The 25,918-nt window shown below is 37.7% G+C and overlaps 1 protein-coding gene across 1 annotated transcript in view; it reads left to right on the top strand.

The window, feature by feature from the left end:
* Window positions 1-25,405, top strand: part of DST (dystonin) — a gene marked incomplete at both ends in the record, with an annotated part of 299,020 nt that extends 273,615 nt beyond the window's left edge. Inside the window, 17 exons of the mRNA XM_080615920.1 lie at window positions 931-1,100; window positions 1,417-1,576; window positions 2,890-3,084; window positions 4,276-4,404; window positions 7,771-7,914; window positions 8,727-8,915; window positions 9,689-9,818; window positions 10,601-10,764; window positions 11,127-11,289; window positions 12,734-12,888; window positions 13,054-13,128; window positions 13,998-14,015; window positions 16,354-16,471; window positions 19,701-19,900; window positions 20,359-20,469; window positions 23,712-23,835; window positions 25,140-25,405. Coding sequence (XP_080472046.1) covers window positions 931-1,100; window positions 1,417-1,576; window positions 2,890-3,084; window positions 4,276-4,404; window positions 7,771-7,914; window positions 8,727-8,915; window positions 9,689-9,818; window positions 10,601-10,764; window positions 11,127-11,289; window positions 12,734-12,888; window positions 13,054-13,128; window positions 13,998-14,015; window positions 16,354-16,471; window positions 19,701-19,900; window positions 20,359-20,469; window positions 23,712-23,835; window positions 25,140-25,405 — 2,511 coding nt within the window. The remainder of the gene's footprint in view (window positions 1-930; window positions 1,101-1,416; window positions 1,577-2,889; window positions 3,085-4,275; window positions 4,405-7,770; window positions 7,915-8,726; window positions 8,916-9,688; window positions 9,819-10,600; window positions 10,765-11,126; window positions 11,290-12,733; window positions 12,889-13,053; window positions 13,129-13,997; window positions 14,016-16,353; window positions 16,472-19,700; window positions 19,901-20,358; window positions 20,470-23,711; window positions 23,836-25,139) is intronic.
* Between the last annotated feature and the right edge of the window lie 513 nt (window positions 25,406-25,918).

Consider the following 25,918-nt stretch of genomic DNA (forward strand, 5'->3'; position numbering starts at 1 on the left):
TCTTTTCTTTTAAACTGATTTACTGCTAGCAGTTCACAAAGGGGTGAAATAAAATACTTCAAGTATTGCTACCATTTAAAAGCTGCTGTGTTGGGCTGGTTTTGTCTCTTGGTGGTGTTCCTTTATTTAATTATTTACTCTGTCAGTCAGTGAACTGCTCTGCAGTATCAGATGAGCTGTGTTTCTGTGTGTTCCTCTGTGCCTGTGGAAAGCTTTCAGAGGCTTTTTGCAGAAGGAGCTGTCAAGAGTTGGCAGGCAGATGCAACTGCTGTGTCACTGTCATCTTCCAGAGTCCCTGGATCACAGAAACTTGCTTCTGATCACGATTTCCAGCCTAAATTGAGTTACTGGATGTCACCTGGCTGCTTCTTGTGCCTGGATCTTCACACATTTGGCATGCAGTTCTTCCCAGTTATGTTTCAGTTTTAGGAGGGTTGAATGCTTGTGGTTGGAGGTTTCCCAGCTTGACCATGATGAGCTTTGTAAGCATTGGGGTGCTCTACACTGGCTTGACATCTTAGTATATAGTAAGAACATAGTGTGATGACTACTCGTTCATGGCTTCCAAAGTAGCAGTTCTTTCACATTCTTCTGACTACCAGGCAGCCCCCTTGCTGAAATTTAGGAATATTATGGCAGGATGAGAAGCACTGCTATCACTGGAGGAGGGATTTTCCAGAAATTGTTCCAGTGGCTGTACAGCTGCATTCCCAGAGAGGGACAAAAGGCAGGGGCTCAGTGTCAAGCCCCATATAATTTCAGGTGCACTGCGGGACTAGCAGACTAGAAATATTGCAGTCAGCTTAAAATTTTCTTGCAGCAACATCTACCATTTCCATTGCAAATAATATGTCAAAAATTGATTAATTAACTGTGGCCTGTAAGCAGTTAATGCTATCTGGGTGTTTTCTTTTTCCTCCATATGTATAGGAATTCCAGAAATCTCTCGGTGCCAAACATTCTGTGTATGATACCACAAATAGGACTGGACGCTCCTTGAAAGAGAAAACCACCTTGGCTGATGACAACTTGAAACTTGATGATATGCTGAGTGAACTAAGGGATAAGTGGGATACAATTTGTGGAAAATCAGTGGAAAGGTAATTGAAAACCAATTTAATTATTCAGCAGATAAGAAAAAGGCTTAAGAGAATTCTTTTTGCTTCTGTTTTAGCTTTTGTTGTGTAAAATAAAACCAGAGTGTCTAGCTTCTTCGATAATTAGAAGTGCCAAAGCAATAAAATACTAGAAGTGCATACTTTCTTGATGGTATAGAAGAGGACTGGGCCCACTATTTGAAAAAGGAAACACCACTTTAAAGCTCTCAGTTGTCATTATTTTATGGTGAAAATGTTTTCTTAAAGTGAATGGTTAGTGTGTGTTCATTTTAATTTTAATTATTTCTTTTTTCTGCAGACAAAATAAACTGGAGGAAGCCCTGTTATTTTCTGGACAATTTACTGATGCTCTGCAAGCCCTCATTGACTGGTTATACAAAATTGAACCTCAGCTAGCAGAAGATCAACCAGTACATGGAGATATTGATTTAGTGATGAACCTGATTGACAATCACAAGGTAATTTCAAAAATATTCTTTTTTAATAACTAGATTGGACATAAGCATAGCATTTTAATACTATTTTTATTTGGCTGTTCAGTTATTTTTAGAAACTTGGAACAGTTTTGGAACACAAACATATCATCAACAATGGAAGATGTTATAAAACATACATGGAAGAAGACAACTGTTAGTGACATTGACACCAGTTAGCAGAATTATTTTACTGGAAATCTTTGGGGAGGCAGGGCTTTTTATATAGTTCATCTGCTAACCAAATGTCCAGTGTACTCATCATGGCGACAGCAGCCTTGCAAACCTCTGGGCCTGCTGTATATTCATTGAGAAAAGCAGTTGCAATGCGTGAGTTATGCACGGGAGTATACAATTATACAGTGGCCCATTGGCAAGCCGCAGTATTTTGGTTCTGAAGAGTTTTGGAGATGGGAGCAAGTAGGAGGTGTAGGATTGTGCTTCTGAATCCCAGTTCTGCAGTTTAGTATGTTGAAAGAAACAGCTGTTGAAGTTACTGGTATTGCAAAGGCTACACGCAGTTGGAGCTCTGGAGCCTGGGAGGATTATGAGCTGACGATCCCTCTGTTCGTCTACCAGTGACTTGCAGTATCCAAACACTGTTTAGTGGGGAGGAGGTTTTGTCCCTCATGAAAAAAAGTGTTTTGAAACATGAGTTGTTTATAAAAACTAACCTGGAATATCTGAAATTGCTTCTGAAATCCTGTTGTATATCACAAGTAAGTCATAGTCAGTAGTACGGTATACTGCAATTGTCATATCTTTTAAGAGCTTCCTTTATGTACCTGGAGCTTGTTCAATCTGCAAATATGAGCATACTCTCACATAAATATATGAATATGTGGTGAGATCTGCAGCAGTCAAATCCCAACTGAGGATTTATTTATGATTTTCTGATTTTAAACCTTCTTGATTATTGGTGTTTTATCTGATGTTCTCCTGACATGGCAATCTTATGCATTAATCAGCATGTCAGATATGTTGCTTTGGTGAAGAGGGTAAAGCCAGCATGGTAAGGAGGCTAGATTTCCCATGCATTGTCTCAGGATGGGTTCTCATGATCTGCCTGACATTTTCCTACCGTATTCCAGTTTTATTAGGATAGGGTAGAGTGTAAATATCTTCATACAGAATCTGATAAGATGAACTTGTGTGGTTTGCATCACTTAGATGGAATTGCTCTTAACTAAACTAAATCTGTATTTCAATTTCTTTTTATAACCAGTAGTTTTTTCTTATTCTTTACATAATTATGCCTTAATGAGTTAAACGTTTCAAATATATTTGGTGGTGCCTAGGTTTTCCAGAAAGAGCTGGGGAAAAGAACAAGCAGTGTCCAGGCTCTGAAGCGCTCTGCAAGGGAGCTGATAGAAGGCAGTCGTGATGACTCTTCCTGGGTCAAAGTCCAAATGCAGGAGCTGAGCACTAGATGGGAGACAGTTTGTGCTCTGTCAGTATCCAAGCAAACACGACTGGAACAGGCTCTTCGGCAGGTAGAGAACTACTAATGGTGCTACGTATACTTTATGAGAAGTAGTGAAAATATCTTGCAGTCTAGTTGCCAAAAATGTAATTTCATTTTCACTTAGTGTCATTCAATTTAATTTAATTTCATTTGGAAATACTCATTTTCTTGCTCATCTATTGCTTACCTTGTCTCTATCCCCGTACCACAGCACGTAAGTAATGTCTGTTAGCATTTATTACTGTTATTATTCGTCTATACCACAAATGCAAAGCAAATGTTTCGAAAACCTTACCATCTAAGGAAGTCACTAAAGATACAGTCAAGCGTGAAGGGTGATTAAGAACTATGCCCCCTTCACAGGAAGCTGGAGATTGCAATCGTATTTACGCCCTTTGTGCCTCATTGGAATGCTGAAAACTTGTTTACATTGGCACAATTACAGTGCACAGTGAAGTACATTGTAGTAAAAAGAAGTTGTGCACTCAGGAGCTAGAACAGTCTGTGTGTGTCAGTGCTGGGTCATACCAATTCCAAACAGATAGGTCTATCTATATTGTTTCCAAACCTGAGACAATATGGATGTACAGCTCTGCAAAGATACACTAGGTTTGGGTGATGCTGGGTTTGGGCTCCTGCCATAGTGAGGTATCCACTGTACACAAAATTTCTGCCTTGCTTTTCCTAGGGTAGTGTGTTTGCCCAGCTATCCAGTCTCTCAGCAGGCACAATCTTGAACTACCTCAAACACTAATTGTGTCTGAATAAGGCTGCACCTGAAGGTGGAACTCTCTTGTTTTTCCCAGACGTAAAAGGGCTAGTCATCAGTGGGATGTCAATTCATTTTGCTTAACTGGTGATTTAGGCTATGGAAAAAATACAGTTCTCATCTCTCCAGCTGGTCCATGAAAGCACCTCCCGTGCAATTTGTCAATGTGAAGGCATGACATTCTGAACTGAGCTGCAAATATGCTATAAATCAGGTGGCTAAAAGCATGAACAGGCTTTTCGGCTTACTATAATTTTTTGGGAAGCATAAGATATTTTTACAGTTATGAAAATGCAGTACTCTGTATCATTGACTTTTTAATGGAAAGTTAATGTGCCAGTACTGCTGCTTGATTAATGATTCCAAATGTGGGATTAGTCTCCTTGTATAAGCTTCAGCATGCCTGTCAGATCCCCTTCTGAGTGACCATGACTTCTTGCATTTTAATAGGCAGAAGAATTCCACTCTGTTGTCCATGTCCTTTTGGAGTGGTTGGCAGAGGCAGAGCAGGCTCTTCGTTTCCATGGGATCCTTCCAGATGATGAAGAGGCCTTGCGTACACTGATAGACCAGCACAGGGTAAGCAAGAAAATGAAGAGGGTGCTCTTAATTTTAATAGGTCTGTAGAGGGTAGAATAAAGGAAAGGAGTCAAAGTCTATCCTATACAGTCCTATCCAGCGTCCAGTGTTCATTTTTGCAACTGTCTCTATAGAGAAGCTAGAAATAAAATGGAGTTGACAGTTTGGTGCCTGTACTGGTTGGCTGTTCTTTGAGTCATCTTGGCTTACTACGAAAATCATGGGCCTTTAGAAAGTTGCTGTAAGCATTTGGAGACATATACAAACCTTTCTGGAATGTATTGTGCCTGACACTTATAACACAGTCTTCTAGCATAGCAAAAGTATGTCTGTCACCTTAGCACCATTGAGCAAAACAGCATATACTTTTCTCTCAACGTCATTTGTAAATGTCAGCAGAATGATGTTACCATCCATTAACCTGCTGTCATGGTGAAACAGCACGCTGTCATACTTCATGTGTCTTAGGTACTGAAATACTACAGTGCCCATAGGTACTACAGATACTAGATTATAGGACATCATACTAGCTTTGCAGTAATGAAAAATGGCTAGGTAAGGAACATGGAGGTCATTACTCTTCAAACAGGAGGATACAAACATACACATTTTTAAGCCTCTACAAAACTCTTTTTGTAAGTGCAGTAGTAATAGTACCAAGGATGTAGTGCCCACAATATTATAGAATAAGTTATAAAAATACTGGATTTTTTCATCATTGCTCTGAAGAAGGTTATAACAAAACTTACGGAGAGTGGAAAAGCATCCTGTTTAAATTAAGTTTGAGAATATTATTATGCAGAAGAGCGTGTGCAGGGTACAACTATAATGGTTCATAACTAAGGACTGCAGACTGCAATGTTTTGAAGAAGTTTCCAGATTTAATTTAGGGCCCTGGAAACTGGGTGCTGTTCTTTAGCTGGCAAATGTATGTATGCATAAATGTCTGCTGACTAATGTTGGCAGTAGCAACCTGCTGTCTCCGATGCAATGAAATTTGCCTTTCAGCTGCCTTTCCTCCACATGTGCTTCATCTGTTCCCTTTTATTTAATTTTTTTGTCTTCTGAATACAGAAGAAAGAATTGTCTGAACTTAATCTTAGGTCCACTGAAAAAATTAGAATAAAAAAAAAACATTTTAAAATTCTGCTTCTGCCATGTAGGTTGACTAACAAAATATTTCTGTACAAAAGCTAAAAAAAAAACCAGAATTGTCCTGCCAAAGCTAAGGCATAACTCGGTACTTCAGACTAAAGCAAAGTTTGTCTCTGACAAACCCTGTCCAGGTGGGGAGAATAACTGCTAGCACAACACAACCAAACTCAGTGTTAGATGTGGCCATACTGTACTTAAAGTTTCTTAGGAGACTTTCGACATTTTCCCAACCACATTTTCTTCTTAAAGGCCAAATAATAGAGATACAGAAATTTTCAAGCTAAGAAAGATTGTGGCACTGCTGCTTTACCACTCAATAAGCACATACAGCAAAATCTCCCTTGAGTAAGTGGTCTCTCCTCTTAAGCTTATAACATAAGCTTTCAAGAAATAAATAAAAAAAAAAATAGAAAGAAAATAAAGGAAAATGTAATATATGAGCTTTAAATGTAATGTCTGTATTATAATGCTGCAGTACTAATATCAAAAATGTATGACTGACATTATTTAAGTAAATATGAAATGTATTTTCCTTTTATCACTGTGATTCTTGTAAAATAGTTTTAATGCATTTGTATCCAGCTACATTTTAAAAGGTTTCTTTGGGATGGTATTTTATCCAAATGGTCCATCTTTATGCCCATTGCTGATTTTCTTTTCTTGAATACTGCACATGATTTAATGAATTCTATCTCAGGCAGAGAAGTTTCTGTCACTTGCCAAATTCTCTATGGACTGAGAGGTGTAGTGGGTTAATGCGCTGCATTAGTTAATGAGAAGCATCCCATCACCTCTCTTATAAATGCATCTGTATCACTGGACTGCCAGAGTTCAATACAGTTAATATCCTTTACTGAAAGAAATGTTAATAGACTGTATGAACTGTGTCATAGATTTACAGTTTGAGTTATTATAGTACAGTTGTTCAGGGAAAACAATGTTGTTGTTGCTTCTTTTTTTCCTGGCCCCAACTCATTTTGATAATCTCACTAAAACCCATCTTGACTTTTCAAAACCATTTTGAACTGAAATACTGTAAGAACTCCTATGTTTTTGAGAGAGGGACTGCTATTATGGTTGGGTCTTAAACTCTGACATTAATTTAAGCTTAAGTCAGTTAGTAACAAATCTCTTTAAATATGCAGCCTATCTATTCCAGGCTTTTAGAACAAGGCAGAAGAGGTTATTTCTTTTACACTTTTCTTGCATAATAGCTTCATATTTATTTTGTAAAGGCCCAGAATACTGTCATTATGAGTTGTAGAATCTGGTTTTACACGCTTAGGTGACTGAATTTTCTAGGCTCTGACTTGGCTGACCTTTAATTTGTGGAATCCAGAATAGTCCTTCATGGATGGAGAGAGGAAGAGTTAAATTTTCAGAGACATGGTCCCATTTTGTAGCCCAATAAAAGTTGTTAAAATATAACACAAAATTCCACTAAGCACTTAAACAACATTTAAGCAGAACAAAATAGGCAGACTAGTAAAGCCATTATAGTAGTAATAGTTAAATAAATTAAAAGAAACCAAACAGGAAATGCAAGCTACAGGAAGGATGAGAAAAGTCCTTCAGGTTTTTTTGCTGTTTCCTACCCCTCCACATCCATTTCTGATTCTGACACCCTTTCCTCTGCTGGACTCCCTAAGAATATCAATGCCTATGAGTTTGGCCGTCTAAAGCTGTAAACATCCTTTTGCTTTTACAAGATTTTTCCCACATAGTAGAGGCCCTGAAAACAGCTGGTTAATTAGCAGCCTGTGTCCCTGTTCTTGCTGTGTCTCTTCCCCTCAGCTGCTGAGTTACTTGTGTTTAGTTTAGTATAGCTGTTCCTGAAGTCTGTTCTCTTGTCTGAGCATGTAATTACAGTTGGTCATTTCCAGCCTTTGCTAGGAGCTTGATAGTTTATTATGAAGAATTACGGTAATTGACAGACAAAGCAAGTAATCTGAAATGTTGCCAATAATGATTCTAACATTCATACAGTCGATTTACAGCACTTCTAAAATGCTGTGCTTTTCCTTCTGTTTTTAATAACAGCATGTGTCTTTTCAGTACTTACAGTATGGTGAACTTCTAAGGAGTGGCAAGCTGGGGTAAACATTTTAGAACTTCATGTATACTTTATGTGCAATAGGCTTTTTAAACATTTTTAACTTTTCTTTTGCAAATTTTGTCAACATCTAATTGAAATTGTTACCTCTGGTTTAGGAATTCATGAAGAAACTGGAAGAGAAAAAGACAGAACTGAATAAAGCGACAGGTATGGGAGAAGCTATCCTAGCTATCTGCCACCCAGACTCCATCACCACCATTAAGCACTGGATAACAATCATCAGAGCCAGGTTTGAAGAGGTCAGTATATGTCAAGCAATCTTTATTGCAACAGTTTGTCTTTGGAACATAGCTGACAACTAACATGGTAGTTACACTGGGAGGAAATGATCCAGCTGTTGAGAACTAAACATTTAAAATACCCACAATGATGGATGTGAATACCATGCTTCCTTAGGTTTTATTTCAAAACTTACAGGGCTTTAAGAACTAAAGCAGATGGTCAATCCTCTTTGTATGTATTAAAGGAAATACTGCCTGACACTTCCCATGTGAAGAAAGCCAGTAGTTTCGGTGGGAGAAACTTGGAAGTTGCAAAGGAAAGATAATACAGGCAAATCCGAAGCATTTTCTAATTGCATTAGAAAGGATTTCAGTCCAACCTAATCTAGATGATTTCCAAATTATATGAGTGGCTACAAGTAGGTCTCAGAGGGTGTACCATACTCTCAGCTGCTAAGGTGGTATTTTCTGTGTATATTATGTTTAAAGAAAACCAAAATACTGTTGTAAGCAAGGTATGGCTTCAGGAGTGCCTAGGAGGAACAGCAAATCCTGTATGATTACCATATTGTTTAATAACTTTCTCAATATGTTGCCTGAACATTCTATTTATTGCATTTAACAACACCTAATCCTGAATATCTGGGGGAAGAAATGATTGAACTGAGAATTCTTGTTGCCTAGATGAGCCACTACATCTAGCACCTTTGATAATCGAACATCAGTAGGCCTGGGAGGAAGCTCTGGATTTACAGTTAACAAAGCAATTTTGAATGCATTTGAAAAAATTTCAGATGTGCACATACTCATACATCGGTTCTTTTATCAAGGTCTTAGCATGGGCAAAACAACATCAACAGAGACTGGCAGGAGCTCTGGCTGGGCTTATTGCTAACCAGGAATTGCTGGAAGCCTTGCTGTCATGGTTGCAGTGGGCAGAGACTACCCTTACCGAAAAAGATAAAGAGGTCATCCCCCAGGAGATTGAGGAAGTTAAAGCACTTATAGCTGAACATCAGGTAAGGCATGGTAAATGACACTTGTCCTACACATTCCACAAATGCTGCTCACATTTCAGCAAGGCTTCCTAATTAAGTTTGAATCTCTCCTTAGCTATCTTCTCTCCTAGTAATCAAATCCCTTTTCAGATACCCAGTTGTGTGGTTTGTATGTGTATGATGTGGTTGTAGTTTATTCAACAGAGGTAAAAAAGCAACCAAACAAAAATTCAGTGCCATATTATTCTAAAAGCAATCCTACAACTCTCCATAGAAACAAGAGTAGTAATAAAAAAACCCCACATGAAATATATGATAATGCTGCTGCCCTAAGAACTGGTGTTGCAATGGGGCTTGAGTGGTTGGATTTCCAAAATAGGTTTATGAAGTGCCAGAGGGAGCTGCTGGTGCAGTGAATACGGATAGACTTACCCCAGCTTACACATAAAAGCTGTTTCACTTCTATGAACTGCAGTCTGGACAGCAGGGAACACCTGAGTATTCAGAGTTAGAATTCCTTTATACATCACCTCACCATACACAGTTAATAAAGGAGTATGACAAACTTTTTTCAGATTTAGCCTTCCTTTAACAGCCAGGCTATAGTGGTCTTAAAAGCTTATACTGCCAATTTTTCTTGCCTACAAAGACTGTCTGTATTTTTTGTGAAGCTGACATTTTAAGAGACTTTCTGTGCCATTCTTGTAACTTTAGTGTTTTGCTGTTGTATGTGTTTTTCATTTCTGTGGTCACTTCTGCGTATTACTAATTAAAACCACCTCTATCTATTGCAGACATTCATGGAGGAAATGACCAGAAAGCAACCTGATGTGGATAAAGTTACAAAGACCTACAAAAGAAAGGCACTTGAACCCACTCCAGTACAATCTCATATTCCTGTCCTTGATAAGGGGAGAGCAGGAAGTAAGTAATGAAGTATTTTGGGACATTGCTCTATCTATAAAGATAGCAGATTACTAATAATCTGATAGGTTTGATTGTCTTTTAGTGAAACAGGGTGAAATTCTCCTGGCTGATTTTTCTAATTCTCATTTTTAATTGTAAGGAAATTTCTCATAGCAGACTTGTATTTTTAAATTTTGTGCTATACCTCTTGAATACCTATTTTTAAAGCATACAGCTTTCATGTGCTGTTAAGCTTTCAAGAGTGTGCACTTGCTAAGTCTTTGCAAATATACCATTATCTGAAACTGCAAACAACTTCTTTTACATAAAGATGCAGAGACAAAATTTTTGCTCTTACTGTCTATGGAAATTATATGTATTCAATTAGAAAGTGTGTTCAGTGAAGTTGAATGGAAGGTGAATCAGGTGAGGAAATTGCTTTTTGTATTTTTACATATGCTTACCCATTATGTTTTATACTTACCCATACATTGAACCTGCTTCTAAAATCAAGTTATTTACTTTGCAACTCTCTGAGAGGCTTGCAGATATTTAATTGAACCTGCAGCTTCACTAGTGCAGCCACTACTAGCTGCTTCTGGCTAGACAAAAGGTACTTTAACCACAATGCTGTCCTTCCCCAGCAATGGTTAAAACAAAATCCCGTTAGATGGAATCAGTAGGATATGGACATTTGATTTGGGACAGGAAGGAGTAGTTTTGCGAAGGTCAAATACCTTTTGTGTGAATGTTTGTTTTGTTTGAACTGGGTGAAAATACACATTTTGTCATTTTAATAGGAAAGCGTTCCCCAACACCAGGCATATATCCTTCGGCAGCTCAGGCACAAATTGAAACCAAGAATCCACGGGTAAACCTTCTAGTCAGCAAATGGCAGCAAGTCTGGCTTCTGGCCTTGGAAAGAAGGAGAAAACTTAATGATGCCTTGGACAGACTTGAAGAGGTCAGAAAAGGACTGTACAGAATATACATAATTTTTTGCTTAATTTTGTTTACCCTGATTTAGTGTAAACAAAATCATTACCATAATTAGATTATCAATACTGTGAATACTGTAAACTACCTCCATATTTGTTGTTTTATACCGTACAATACAGTTAACTGAAAACACTGATACACGTGATTTAACATTCTTTAAAAGCTGTCATTCTCATTTTACATGTGAGAAGTTAAGATGTTTACAATGTCCATATAGGTCCCCAAAGAACCAGGTATTCAAAAGAATGCAATTGGTATCTGCCTCACTGATTTTTTTCTAGACTGATTAATTTCAACTGAAAGAAGTTCTTTCTCTTTTTTATTAAGCTGAGAGAATTTGCCAACTTTGATTTTGATATTTGGAGGAAAAAATACATGCGATGGATGAACCATAAGAAGTCTCGTGTGATGGACTTCTTTAGAAGGATTGATAAAGATCAGGATGGAAAGATAACAAGGCAAGAATTTATCGATGGAATTCTTTCTTCAAGTAAGTTTTAAAATTAATGTTGAACATGGAACAAATCTCTCATGAAGTCTTACTGTATATAGTGTACCCTATGCAATTTTCTGTGTTAGACGGTCAGAGATTACCCTTTTGAAGTCACTAATTATGATTGTTTTAAATATTTCTAGATTCTAGAACCTCTTTCTTGTTCTGTTACATTCTGAATCAGATTACAAATGTCATATTTATATTATTGGCTAATTAATAGTTTGCTGGACTCAGACTGTCATTCCTACAGTATACTGGCCACTTTAGCAATTACTTTTCATAGACCAATAAAAATAGTAAAATGTATCTTATATAAAACCTGTAATTTTCAAAGTCAGTTCGTATGTTCATAAGATTTTGATTAAAGAACTTACATGGAGTAATTTTGATAATAGAAGGAAATTGTGTAATTTCTGAAACTAGTGTTTCCATGTACCATGACCATATTCATATACCTGCATAATGAGGATCAAAATCTCAATCAAACTAGGAAGGGACTTTTCCTAGTTTTTCTGATGGATTGGTATTCCTTAGGTATGCACAGTTGGTTTAATGTAGTCCTTCCACATCATGTCTTTGTGTGATTGTATTACCCTTTAGCAACTGACAGATGAGAGCCTACTACTTAAAATAGTCCTTTATCTTCAGATCATGGAGACTTCTGCTTTGCGTAGTGCAGATTCAGAATTGTGCTGCTTTTAGCATCTCATGTTAAAGTTATTCTGTTTGAGAATATTGTAGTGTGTTTATTTTCCCCCTGCTTTAGGAAATACAGTAATATTGTCACTGTACTTGGACATTGCTGTTTTGCATGAATTGACAGAAGTTGGTAAAAAAAATCCTGATATCACTAAGTTACTCATTTAACTCAGTTGGTATCAACTTATAACTGCTGAATACTCATGATATAATCCTTGTTCACCATGCTGAAATTTTCTTTAACTATTTTGTAGAGAATCTCTGTGTGGGTTAACATTCTGCTGCTGTGAACTCCATTTAAAGAAGGATTTCACAAAACACCATGCATGTTTCTGCAGTGGGAAGACCTTGCATTCCAGATTTACAGTGAAAGTCTCACTTGGGCTTTCCCCACTAATAATTTGTCTTGTTAATTTGTGGTACTTTATGCACTTTGAAGGTCAAAATGTTAAAGAAAAAAGTATACATATGTCTTACAGTTTAATATGCGCCCTCACTGTGTCTCTCTTCAAGCCACTCTGTGATACTTATTTTAATCCAATATCTAGATAACACTGGAAATACAATATTATTTTTTTCCAGAAAGATTACTTCACTCTTTTGAATGTCCTTGGTTTTTTATAAGCATTATTTGTCACCTAGCGTCTAAAAGCCTTATAATATGTGTGCTAAAGCCTTTTGTTGTAGTGGGATTGGAAAGCCAAAAACCTTAGCTTTTGTTGCTGTCTTTCCCTTACAGAATTCCCAACAAGCCGACTTGAAATGAGTGCTGTTGCAGATATTTTTGATAGAGATGGTGATGGATATATTGACTATTATGAATTTGTAGCAGCTCTTCATCCAAACAAGGATGCATACAAACCTCTCACGGATGCTGACAAAATTGAAGATGAGGTATATTCTCTGCTTTCTTAGATCATGCTGTGTTCTATGAGGGTCATGTTTTCTAATAATTAATTTAATTTTAACTCCTATATAATTTGAAGTTTACCATCTACACAGATCTTTAGAAATGTGTTACTTGCAGTAAAATAATTCTCCACTTGTGGTTTTTTGCAGGTTACAAGACAGGTAGCTAAATGTAAATGTGCAAAACGGTTTCAAGTGGAGCAGATTGGGGATAACAAGTACAGGGTAAGTCTTCTAAGGACCTTCTTAGTTCTTTAAGCTTAAAGATTCTTCATAAGACATGTTTTATGCAACAAATGAGACTATATTAATTTGCAGGATTTTTATATGATAATGACAGATTTCTTTCTTTAAGCTTTTCTAAATTTTATGGGTTTTTTCTTGTTAGAGAACAGAGGTGAAAAATATGGGAAAATACTGCTGCTTGTATTTATTTTCACTGAAATTACTGAAGCCTGTTTTCAGTGTATGGGAATTTTTTTAAAGCTAGCCGCACACACACTTGCATGCATACATACAACAGCTCCTTAAAAGCCAATCTTTCTGCCTGGATACCCGAAGTGTTTAAACCATAGTTGATTTTCTATTATTTCTATAAAAACAGTGAGTGATATTTTCCTGTGGTACTGTGTTACACTTCAAAGATCTTTTACCAAGCACATTTAATCACTTTTATCCTCCCTTGTTGTTTCATTGGAGCACACTGTTCCTTCTGAAGTGTAAGAAATGCATTAAAAATCTGCAGAAAAAATTTAGGTCATGGGAAAATATATATCACATTGTAGAAAAAGATCTGCCAGCTCTAGATTCAATAACCAGAACAATTTCAGATGAAATATTCAATATTTGGCTAAGAGAGATTACTAAATACTTGTAGATTAATTTAAAAGACCACAGAAACAGCAATGGGAAGGCGACAAAGGCCTTGAATATTTTCTAGTATTCAGTCTCTGGATGGCTAGCTACCTGCTCATCTCTGAAGTAGATTCTTTATTTAGAATGTCTAATGTGTTAGTTTGCATGTGTTCTAGAATCATATAGAGAATTTCCTGTAAACTAATCGTGTCTTTCTTCCATTTTTCATTTCTTATCAGTTCTTCCTGGGAAATCAGGTATAAACCAGTGGAATGTGTTATGCAGTTTCTTTTTTTATTTTCTTTTTATTTTTCCTAACGCATAGTGGTTTAAGCTTGCAATGATTAGTTGTCTTGCCATCCTTTCATCTTCAGCTAATTCATTGCTGGTCAGCTGTGGTATTTCTTTATATGCTATGGAGCATTACTTGTCTTAGGAACCCTTCTCTTTAATCCCTCATACCCTTTCTTTGGCCATTTTCCTCATTAAGGAGATTACTTTTAAAGGAACCAAATAATGGTCAGCAGCAATTCCAATAGTAAAAAATCTTGAGCAATTGCATTAAACTGCAATTTTAGAATTACTATTATTTTATCCGTTTTCAGGTTTATAGTGGAATGCTTCAAAATTCTGTGTTGCATTTTTTAAAGGCTAATAAGAGTAAGCAGATCCCAATGTCATATCACTTATTTATTGCCCATTAGGCAAAAGATACTTTTGTTTTCATCAGTATGCAAATTATGCAGATTGATCAGGAACCTAGGTGATTGTTGGCATTTTATGTACTAACACAGTGAATCATTAAATACATATTTTTGAAATGGGCAAAAAGAACCTATAGCAAGTTAGCTGAGGCTTCTCTAGTGACAGTAAAGTTTTATGGCTGTTGTGAAGAACAGGCATTTTTGTAGATTAAACTAGACTTCATTTATGTTTTTACCTCTGATTATTTGAAACAATAATTTTTCCCGTTCAAGGAAAGTTGGTATCCAGTCTATTTTAAGAAGGAAATGGACTGAGTTACCATTAGGAAAAATGCTTTTGATAGATACCTGTGTTACTTTCCAGGAGCCCCACTGTATCTGATCCTTTACATAGTTGTCTGATGGGGCCTAACCGCGGAATTAAGGTAGGATGGGGAAAAATACAGGCAAGAAAAAAGTATCTTTAGAACCTCTAGAAAAAATGCTCCAGAAACAAGGCAATGAAAATAAACAACGTCAATTTAGATATGATTTTTTTTTTTTAGACTTTGATCTACATATATCAAACGGTTCTTTCTTCAGCACATATTGAATGCATTATTAAAAAGCCCTTATGAATAATGCTCATGTGAATGTTCATATAACACAAAATTTATTATTAAGTGGCAACTTTGCTTTTGTTTGGTTCCTAAAAGTAATATTCCTTTAAACTTAACTCTCTCTTCTTGGCTTAAGTAGTACCAAACAACTAAAGTTATTTTACAAGCAGGGAGCATGTTTGTGTGGTTTGCATTTAAAGCATTTCAGTCCCCTCATGGGAGCAAGTAGGTACAGTTGAACTATGGCCAGCCTTCTCCAGAGTTCAAAGATTATCCCAAGGAGTTGTATTTGACTTCTTTCGGTTTCAGTAAGTGCTCTGTATGATGGTGTGAGAGTGCACTGCAGTTGGCCCCATGATCCAATACAAAAATAAATGTGTTAGTGGCATTGGCTAAAAAGTACTGAATTCTTCTGGTTAGTTTTCATGAGATTATGGGGTCATCATTTTGGTCATGTTTTATTTGATCTGGATTTGGACAGAGATACTGCATAGGTTTTGTTATACAGGTTTCAAGAGCAAAACATATGTTAGGCCTGGCCATCAGCCCTAATGAAGAATGGGCTAGTACTAGAGGTAGTATGAAGCAGTTTTTTGTGCATCTCTGTACTGTGAAGAACCTTGATGTGTAGACAGAAGAGTGACAAAACGGTTTATAACAAAGGAAAATAATAAAGGACAAAGGACAGTAATGATAGCTATCGATCATTCATTGCTTCTTTGATGTTCCCTTCTCTCCATGCACCTCACTGTAGGTGACCAGCATCAATGCTATACATGAAAATATTCCTATAAGTGAATCAATTGATAGAACTGTGCAACGCTTGTAATGCATTGATTTTCCAGCCCACATATTGATTGTTTAAAGTAAAGCTACCTTCCTTTCAGCTGACATTAAAATCTAGACTGTTGCAGAAGAGAGTTTGCTTAAGATCTTAACAGTGAGATAATGAAAATGTCTTCATTAATTTACACAAACACCAATCATAACAAATTAAATAATGTGTTACTAATTTTACTTCCTTTATGAGCTCAGACATTTGAGAATCAAGCATAAAATTAAACCTGAGGTTCTTTCTTACCGTCCTGACATCTCCTTTGGATTAATGCAGCAGCATCTGATTTGAAATCTTAACAGCTTTAATAATCTGCATAAATAAATCTGATTTTTAGCATTTACTAATAATTAAATATCAAAATAAACTTTTTAAAGTGTCTAATTCTTAACCTGTCAGTGCTGAACTACATCTGAATGACTGAGAACCTCAGATTATTGTTTGGCTTTTGTTGCAGTTTGGAGATTCTCAACAACTGCGTCTTGTTCGTATCCTAAGAAGTACAGTCATGGTTCGTGTTGGAGGTGGCTGGATGGCACTCGATGAGTTCTTAGTGAAAAATGATCCTTGCAGGGGTATGTAACAAAACTGTTAAAATGGACATACAGGCAATTATTTGGATACAATCACCGTTCATTGTCTTGAGATGAAGATTGAATTGTATAAAATGGCAGTTCTGTAAACATCATCTCACCAAATGTCACATAATGATCTGTTTTTTGTAAACTTTAAATCTCATGGTTGAGATCCTGTTCAGTTGCACTGATGTATGTCTAGAACAATTGTGGTGTCTCATGCACAGTTCCTCCAGCATTAAAATATTGTAAATAAGAACTGATCTTGACCCAGATAGAGTGTATGACACATAAGCTGCTTGTATGACTTTGGCAGAAATAGCACAGAGAAATGTCCAATAAAACCTCCTCCACAAGAGAGAAATTTTAAGGCAGTAATTCAAAATAAGGAAATTGAATCAAAGAGTAAAAACGACAACAATAAAACCTCCTCTGCCCAGTGGTTGCGCCCAGGCTTTCAGGCTCTGCCTTTGTGGCTCTGTCTTGTCGTTGTCATCCTCCCCAGAACCACTTTGCAGAGCTCTGAGCCTTGTATATAGCAAGTGGAAAATTCTCTGGTCAGGATGACTTTGGGCTCTGGAGAAGCAGGGAGCACTCTGTCACCATGCCTCCACATCATTGTATCCAGTGCATTGTTTTATCAGTACACAGCAATGTAATGACATCTTAGTTTGTGAGAAAGCCTACTTCTGTTGTGGGAAAGTAGACTCTGACACTGTTCTTGGAGAAGCAGTTTGAGATATGAAAAAAGCCATTTGTGAAGCGAGCTGGAGAGATACAAGCCAAATAGTAGCCAGAGTAGTAAAACTGCAGTGAATATAATAATAACGATGTTCAAAGTGAGCTGATAATCTCTAAGTAAGTAATTCTCTACATTAGCTAGTAGCATTAAATTTACTGTGTTTTTATCTTTTGGGAGTTCTGTAGGATCACAATATTGTAATAGCACAAGAACATCACAGAGGATTTCAGGAGAGGCAAGTGAGCTAGTGAAGACAGACATCAACTGTCCTGTAGACTTTAATCCAGCGTCAGCTATCTCACAGAGCTTTTGATTTGGGACCAGGGTTTCCAAACAGTATGATAGAAACCTTGAGAGGGTGGAGAGCTTGTATTTGTATCAATTGTCATACTAAGTTCAAGGATGTTAAATCCAAAAAGAAGCTACTGCAATCTCTCATTAAATCCGAAAAGAAGCGACCAGAAAACCTCTTAAGGGCTGACAGTGTGCTCCTAAGGCCTAGAAACCTTTATCTACAGGCTTAAAAGGTAACCATAAAATTTATTATAGTATCATAAAAGAGCTGTCATAGCCTTATGATGACATCTGAGTTTTTAAGCAGTAATAGAAATAGTCCTTTTGCTTACCAACATATTACATACATTGTTTATTACAGAAATGTAATGGTAACACTACATTCATTGGCAATGGACCACTGGTATTAACTGAAACTTAGCACCTGATTCTGCACCTACTACTATAGGAAAGTCATTTATGCCTGCATCCTTTAGAGCTTTCTACTCTTGTTTCTCGAAAGTGGAGGGTAGTGGGAAATGAAATGTGCCTCAAAATATGTGACTTCATTCATTAGTTTTGATGTATCCCAAGCGTTTTCTCAGGCCTATTGACAGGTAGACCGGTGTAATTCCCATTTGGGTTGACACTGAGAGATACAGTACTTAATAACTGTCTCATTAATTATAATTCCTTATTACTGTCCTCAGATTAAGAGTTCTTTGGAACTTTATCCCCTCTTTTTAATAAACCTTGTATTCTATGTATCTGTATAGTATTTTCTATAGTACTTTATCGTTTTTTCATGGAAATACCTGAGCAGATGAGAAAGTCACCACAGTGGGTCTAAAGGAATGCTAATCTCTGCAAAAACATGTGGACACTGGACATTGTGCATTGATACCTAATCCTTGTCTTGTTGAAGTCAGTGGTACAAAGTAGTCATTAATGTCAGTGGTGCAGTTTCAGACTTTTCCTTAAGCACTTCAGCTAGAAAATCTTCATTCGCACCAAGAACTTCTCATGTATTCAGTTAAATCACATTTCAAAGGAGTGTTGTCATAAACAGCTTTAAAATTATTTGACCTAGTTATATGGAATATCTGTAGAAAGCTTTTATTACTTCTTTATGTCAGCAGATAAATACCATTGTTACAGACATATACTTGGGACTGCAGCCGAGTCTGTCCAAGTGCTATTTCCTTTTTTGCCTAGGAGACCTTTGAGAACTCACCTCAGAGCACTTAGGGGCAGCTTTTGCTCTGAGTCCTGTCTTTGGCCTGGTGCTCCGAGTCTCTTGCATATGCAGCTGCTGTACTTGATTTCTTCTCTTGCTAACGATTTTCTTTAATGTGACCCATGTCCTGTGTCATTTTTTCTAGTTCATCATCACGGGAGTAAAATGTTACGTTCGGAATCAAACTCTTCAATTACCACTCAGCCTACTATAGGTTGGCAAACCCCTCTCTTTGTCTCCCTCTCCTCCTCTTCTCCTCTCTCTTCATTTCCTTCCCACTTTTTAAATATATATACTTTTAACAATATGCTTCACCCATCACATTTAGCTTAATGTGTTCCTACATGGGCTGGTGCTTTGCAAGCGGTTTTTTTTTTGACACGCTTTAAGAGTGTTTCAAAACCAATTGTCATTCACACTGACACAGTTAAATCCTAACATGTCTTGCATCTATTGTTGCAGAACATTATCTCATATGTGTGTTTGTGTGTGTGAGTGCTTAGCCACTAATTACCTCATCATAGTTTGGATTTTATGTTCCTCATTGCATGTTGCCAAACTACATAACTACATAGTTTCGAATAAATATATTTGCTGCTTTCCTGTAATTTATACTTAGCAATTTCTTCTGGAACATCCAAGCAAGTATTATTTATTATGAGTAGCTGTAGAGTTAGCAAAAGTGCTCATCAGATTGTGTCTATGTATTAATAGTTGATTGATTAACAATGATTTAGCACATTGAGCATTCCATTATCACGCTGACTTCCTTTGACAGTGGTTCATTCCTGCTGGCATAAAGTATTAGAATAAGTGAGTTCTGCACATAACTCTTCTGTGTCCAAAATAAATGCATTACACAGTAATGCATTTTATTTATTGTTAAAATGTGTTGGAGTTGGCATGGCAAAAATTACTATAAACCACTTTGTGATAATTTTCCTGTCTGACTAAATGAACACCTCTCTTTGCTGCAGCTAAAGGGAGGACAAACGTGGAGCTGCGTGAAAAGTTCATTTTGGCAGATGGTGCCAGTCAGAGCATGGCAGCTTTCCGACCAAGGGGCCGTAGGTCACGACCTTCTTCAAGGGGTGCCTCTCCCAATAGATCTACTTCTCTGTCAAGTCAGGCTGGCCAGGCAGCTGCTCCACAAGCAGTTGCTACAAGTACGCCAAAGGTAAGGAGAAACAAACAAAAATACATCTGGGTTAACAGATTGGTTATTTTTTTTCTCACTTGCTCCAACAATACTGGTGCTTCTCCTAGCTGATAAGGAAGAACTATCTCAATTTTATTTCATACTCTGGGGAGGATCTGAGAAGTCTTTTCAGTGTATTTCCTCTACTGCTTATTTATGACACAGGAAGAGAAGAATTCTTTATGTATAAGGTACCACATGAGCTAACTGGCAATTTGGGAGTTGCTCTGAAAGAGCAGTGAAGCTCTCCATTTAATTTAAAAAATAAGTTCTGCCATCACTTTGTTTCAGAATATTTATCATCAGCTTTTCTTTCTGCTAAGTTTTTACTTCTATTATAAGATTTGATCTCCCTGTGACAACCTGGGTATCCTTCTCCATGACATTGTTTTCCATCTACTGTCCTTCATATTTTGATTTACCATTGTTTCATACAGACACCCCATCATTTAACACGCAACTATGGTAAACCATGGTTGACAAACAGCAAAACGTCAACTCCTTCTAAGCCACCAGAATCCTCAGACTATCAAGGGTCATCTGCAGAGGTACAGTAAGGACAGAGATTCTAGTCTAATGACCTTCCTTCACTAAAACTGTCACCTAACTAACAGCCACTAGAGTTTCAGTGCTTCAGAACTGCAACATCTTTGGCATATTAATGCATTGTGTTTGTTTTAGAGCTTTGTCAAATTATTTCTTTCCTTATTTTTTCTTCACAAGTCTTTTTTTTTTTTTTTTTTGATGTTCTGTTTGTTATGATTTTTGACTTTCAGGAAAACTCAGCCTCAATGAATTCGTGTTTAAAGTGCAAATGGTTAATAAATCAGTGTGCAATGAACTGGTTGAGCAAATGTGGAAAAGTAGGAAAAATCATGATCTCCAGTGCAAAACCACTAAATAAAGAAATACCCAATCACTGTGAAGAAGATGGCACAAAAGACTGACTGTGATACGTAAATGTTTCACACAGAATCACAGAATATTGGGAATTGGAAAGGACCTCAAAAGATCATCTAGTCCAATCCCCCCGCCAGAGCAGGAACACCTAGATAAGGTTACACAGGAAGGCGTCCAGGCGGGTTTTGAATGTCTCCAGAGAAGGAGACTCCACAACCCCCCTGGGCAGCCTGTTCCAGTGTTCTGTCACCCTCACTGAGAAGAAGTTTCTTCTCAAGTTTAAGTGGAACCTCTTGTGTTCCAGTTTGTACCCATTACCCCTTGTCCTATCATTGTTTGCCATTGAGAAGAGCCTGGCTCCATCCTCGTGACACTCACCCTTTATATATTTATATACACTAATAAGGTCACCCCTCAGTCTCCTCTTCTCCAAACTAAAGAGACCCAGCTCCCTCAGCCTTTCCTCATAAGGGAGATGCTCCACTCCCTTAATCATCTTAGTTGCCCTGCACTGGACTCTCTCCAGCAGGTCCCTGTCCTTCTTGAACTGAGGGGCCCAGAACTGGACACAATATCCCAGATGTGGTCTCACCAGGGCAGAGTAGAGGGGAAGGAGGACCTCTCTTGACCTACTGACCACCCCTCTTCTAATACACCCCAGGATGCCATTGGCCTTCCTGGCCACAAGGGCACATTGCTGGCTCATGGTCATCCTGCTGTCCACCAGGACCCCCAGGTCCCTTTCCCCTACACTGCTCTCTAATAGGTTATTCCCCAACCTGTACTGGAACCTGAGGTTGTTCCTACCCAGATGTAACACTCTACACTTCCCCTTGTTATATTTCATCACATTTTTCACAGCCCAACTCTCCAGCCTGTCCAGGTCTCGCTGGATGGCAGCACAGCCTTCTGGCGTGTCAGCCACTCCTCCCAGCTAATGTTTCCAACAACTGGAGGTTTTGTTTAGGGGGGTAGAGACCAATCGTTGCTCTAACAAGATAGCTGTTTGATGATTAACAGGAAATGAGCTTTGGTCTTATTTCCAGCCCAGGACTTGCATAGAAATTGCTGCTGTAACAATTAGGATTGTGCCAGCATTTAAGTTGTATGACAAAAACTTGAATGGGCCTGAAGCCAGAGTGTCTCCTCTCATGTCATTACAGTCAGTGAAAAGACTGCAGCTGGATCAGGCTGCAGGCTGACTTGTCACTTGTAGGAATTACTCTTGCCTTGGGTTAGACGGAGAGCTCAGAGAGGAGGGGAAGCTTGTGCCACCATCACCTCTCTTGTATCTGCTTTTCACCAGTCTGCATTTTGATGCCTATTGCTATTCATGTGACACCTTCTGGTGCTGGGTTTACATGACCTCAGTGTGGCTTTGCTCAAAGATGCATAACGAACTTTTCACTCCCTCCTTCTGTGACAGTGGGTGCCTTTCCTGTGCACACTGCAGGCTTGCGTATATATACAGCACTTCAAGCACATAGGGCTGTTGCTTAGAATAAGTAACAACAGCACAGAGTTGAGTCAGTTTCAGTTTCTAATATATTCCTCTATTTCTTTACTCTTAGCTGATTGTAAGATTAATTGATGGTACTTAAAAGGGTTTATAGATGTGGAAAGATGTTGTTTTCATCAAATTACAATGAGGTGAAAGCAGTTGGTGTTAATTTCAGATGGGGGCACTGTATTTATTACCTGCTCTTACAGCTGCCAGCGAGTTTCTTTTATGTAAACCACCATGGTTTAAGATTATAAATGGAACAAGTAGGGTAGGGTAGGTTGCAGTGAATTTCTGAGGCATTCTGCAGCATTTTCTGCCCAAGAAAATGGTTATTCATTTTACATGTAGACTGCATATAAGTTTAGGGCAAATGTTAAGAATAAGCTTGATCTGTTCTTGCACCAATGAATCTGTCCCAGTGCCTTGCACAAGGTGCAGAAGTGGAAGTAATTGGGATCCTTCCCTCAGTAACTAATTCTACCCCACCATTTTATGGAGATCAAAGGCACAGAACACACAATGCCAGTATACAGGCCACTCACCATGCCACATTCATCACTGCAATGTTTGTTCATTGTATTGGATATTTACTTAGTATTTTTGTGTTCATTAAATTAATATGGATACTGTGGTTTTATATGCATGCACCTCCTATCTTACATTCTACATGCTTTTTGAGATTTGAGGATTTAATTCTTGTGGCTTTGAAAGAAATTGTCCTATTTGGGGCAGATAGATTGTAAATCGAGACTCATTTTATTTCAAAACTGAGAAAGCAGGCAGGGGTCAACTTGTGGAGTAGAGACATTTCAGACAATATATTGAGAACAAGAAAACTTTCTAAATTAGCCTTATGTCTTTTTTTCGTGCAAGAGGCTTTGAAATTCAGTAGTTTTATTTTGCCTTCAAAATATTTGTAAAATTGAAACAAATATTTTCATTACCTATAACCAGTGTCAGAATGGTTGAAAGTCAAGCTATGCAGACGTAAAACCTCCACTACTTGTCTATATTTAAGTCATGTACCATCAACTAATCTTACATGCTTTACTAATTACAAGAAGGTAGTACTTTTCTTTCTTCATATGCATTGAAATATGCATAAAGAATGCTAAAGGGTTAATATCAAGCAGACTGTTAAAGTGATTTTGTTGTTTGACATTTGGACTACATCAAATATTAACTGCTAAAATTTCACATTGTGAAAAATGTTGTAGTGACTCAAACCAGTATTTCAGATTTGCAGTGAATGTTGTTATGATGATCATATTCTACGCTATGAGCTACCTAATACCAGCCAGACCTTGTCTTCAGTAGTGACAACCAGAAAAAAAAACCTTTTTTTCTTTTTTCTTTTTTTTTTTTTCTTTTTTTCCTTTTGCATAGGGAACACCAATTCAAGGAAGTAAGCTCAGACTGCCGGGATATCTATCAGGGAAGGGTTTCCACTCTGGAGAAGACAGTGGCATCCTGTCAACAGCAGCTACCAGAGTTAGAGCTCAGTTTGCAGGTGAGTGTCTTTACTTCAGGGCTTGATCTGCCACTTGCTTTGTTTTCCACCTGAATGCTTAGGGTCATGTTAGGGTATGAGGGAGATGTCAGGTGGATGGGAAGGAGTGAAAGTCCTACCTTAGTATGGCTAAGGGTGCACATAATCAGGGTAATGGTCCTCTGTTTACATGGTTGCACAGCCAGTACATTCAGCTCAGGATGTGCAAATTCATGACTGCAGTCTTCTTGACAATGGTATCTCCAGTGTACCTGCCTAAGGAGCTAGGGAAGAAGCATTTACTTAAAAGGTTCAGTTCTTCACAGTGTTCACTGTGATGGAACAAGGTGGTCACTTAATCATGACTTGGCCATTCCTTGAGAAAGAAGAACTGTGGAGAGCAGCTGTAAATTACCTCAGTAATGGAATATCCCATAGAGATTTTAAAAAGAGTATATGAAAATAGAAAGCAGTGAAGCTGTGCTCTTTCAGGATCCTCAGAGCATCTATAAGGGAAAGGGCTGGATGGTTAGAACAGAAGATAGCTTTACTGGCTTTCCCTCACATTTTAAGCTCTGTAAAGCATACTGAGCAGTACTGGAAAATCCTGTTCAAAGAGTACATGGTCTTTTATAGGTGATATGAAACAAGAGCCACCTAAGATTCCAGTTTCAACTTTTATGTTCTTCATGCGTACAGGGAACAAGATTTGTTAAGATCAAAAATATTCAATAAGTAGCAGGATAATTATGAAAAAAGCACATTAATGATCTTCTGTTACAGATTCTTTGTTGTGGTTTTGTCTTCATGGCACATTGTCTGGGCAGGCATTCACTTTAGCAGGATTGCTGAGAGCTCATTTACTCAGCCCTTTCTTTGGAAGAATGTATACTCTGCCCTTGTTTACTTACAGCTTTCAACTGTATGGGTTTGACCTTTTTTAAAAAAGGTACATACATTAAGAAATCCTGAATGCATGAAGAGGCCAGATACCGAATTCTTTCAATTCACAGCTGAGAAAATGGCAGTGGAAAGAAAGGCTCTGGCTGTTGAGTGAATATACAATGTGTTTTTAGTGAGCAAAGAAAAGTTGCCAGGATAATACATTTTTAATGAGATGTGCTAGTGACAAATTAACTATGGCTCAGCATTTGATCTCACATTTCCTTCTCTTTAGTGGGAGGTATGGCATCATCTAGCTTGCCTGGCAGAGAAGTTTAGTTTATGCAATGAGGAACATTCAGGGTTGCCAAAGACCTAGCAAAGACCTACACACCCTTTCCATCCTTACCTCCAATACTGATGGATATATTCTCTCTCTCTAGAAACCAGAAGAACTCCAAGCAGACCTGGAAGCCGAGCAGGAAGCAAGGCTGGCAGCAGGTCAAGCAGCCGCCGTGGCAGTGATGCATCTGACTTTGACATTTCAGAAATCCAGTCTGTGTGCTCGGATACGTCAGAGACTGTTCCTGCCACAAGCAGACCGACACCCCGAGCAGGTTCTCGGCCAGGATCAGCCAAGCCTTCCAAAATTCCAACTCCCCAGAGAAGGCCACTAGCCAGCAAACTAGACAAGTCCTTGAAGAGATAATATGATTGGCTCCATAAAGGTCTTTTCTTTTTGCATTAAGTATTTAAGTTCGTAAGATGTAAAATATTATGTAGAAATTATTGTGAAATATCGCAAGAGGTGGATTTTTAATTCTGCAGATGGCCTTATTTGTGTATTTGTCTTCTTATTTTATGTGTATAATTTTTGTCAGATTTTGGTTTTGGTTTTGCCATATCCTGTGAGAAGGGGGAAGAGTTTTAATGTAAACTAACAGTTGTACACAGTAATGTGTAGAAAGTACACTAAAAATAATTGCTGAATGTACAGTGTACCGAATGTACAGTAAGTCTCTGCAACCTCAAAAAAATAGGCCTATCACTATGTCATTAGTTAACAGTAAAGGATACCTCATAATTTTTCTTTAAAAAAGAAAAAGAGAATACTAAAAAGCCAAAAGACACAATTACACATTTTGAGCTAACTAAACAAACACTAAAGGATGTATGGCAAAAATACTAAGGAATACAAACGCACTTTCAAAGTACCCTTATT

The sequence above is a fragment of the Psittacula echo genome (genome assembly GCF_963264785.1).
Source record: "Psittacula echo genome assembly, chromosome: 4".
Lineage (NCBI taxonomy): Eukaryota > Metazoa > Chordata > Aves > Psittaciformes > Psittacidae > Psittacula > Psittacula echo.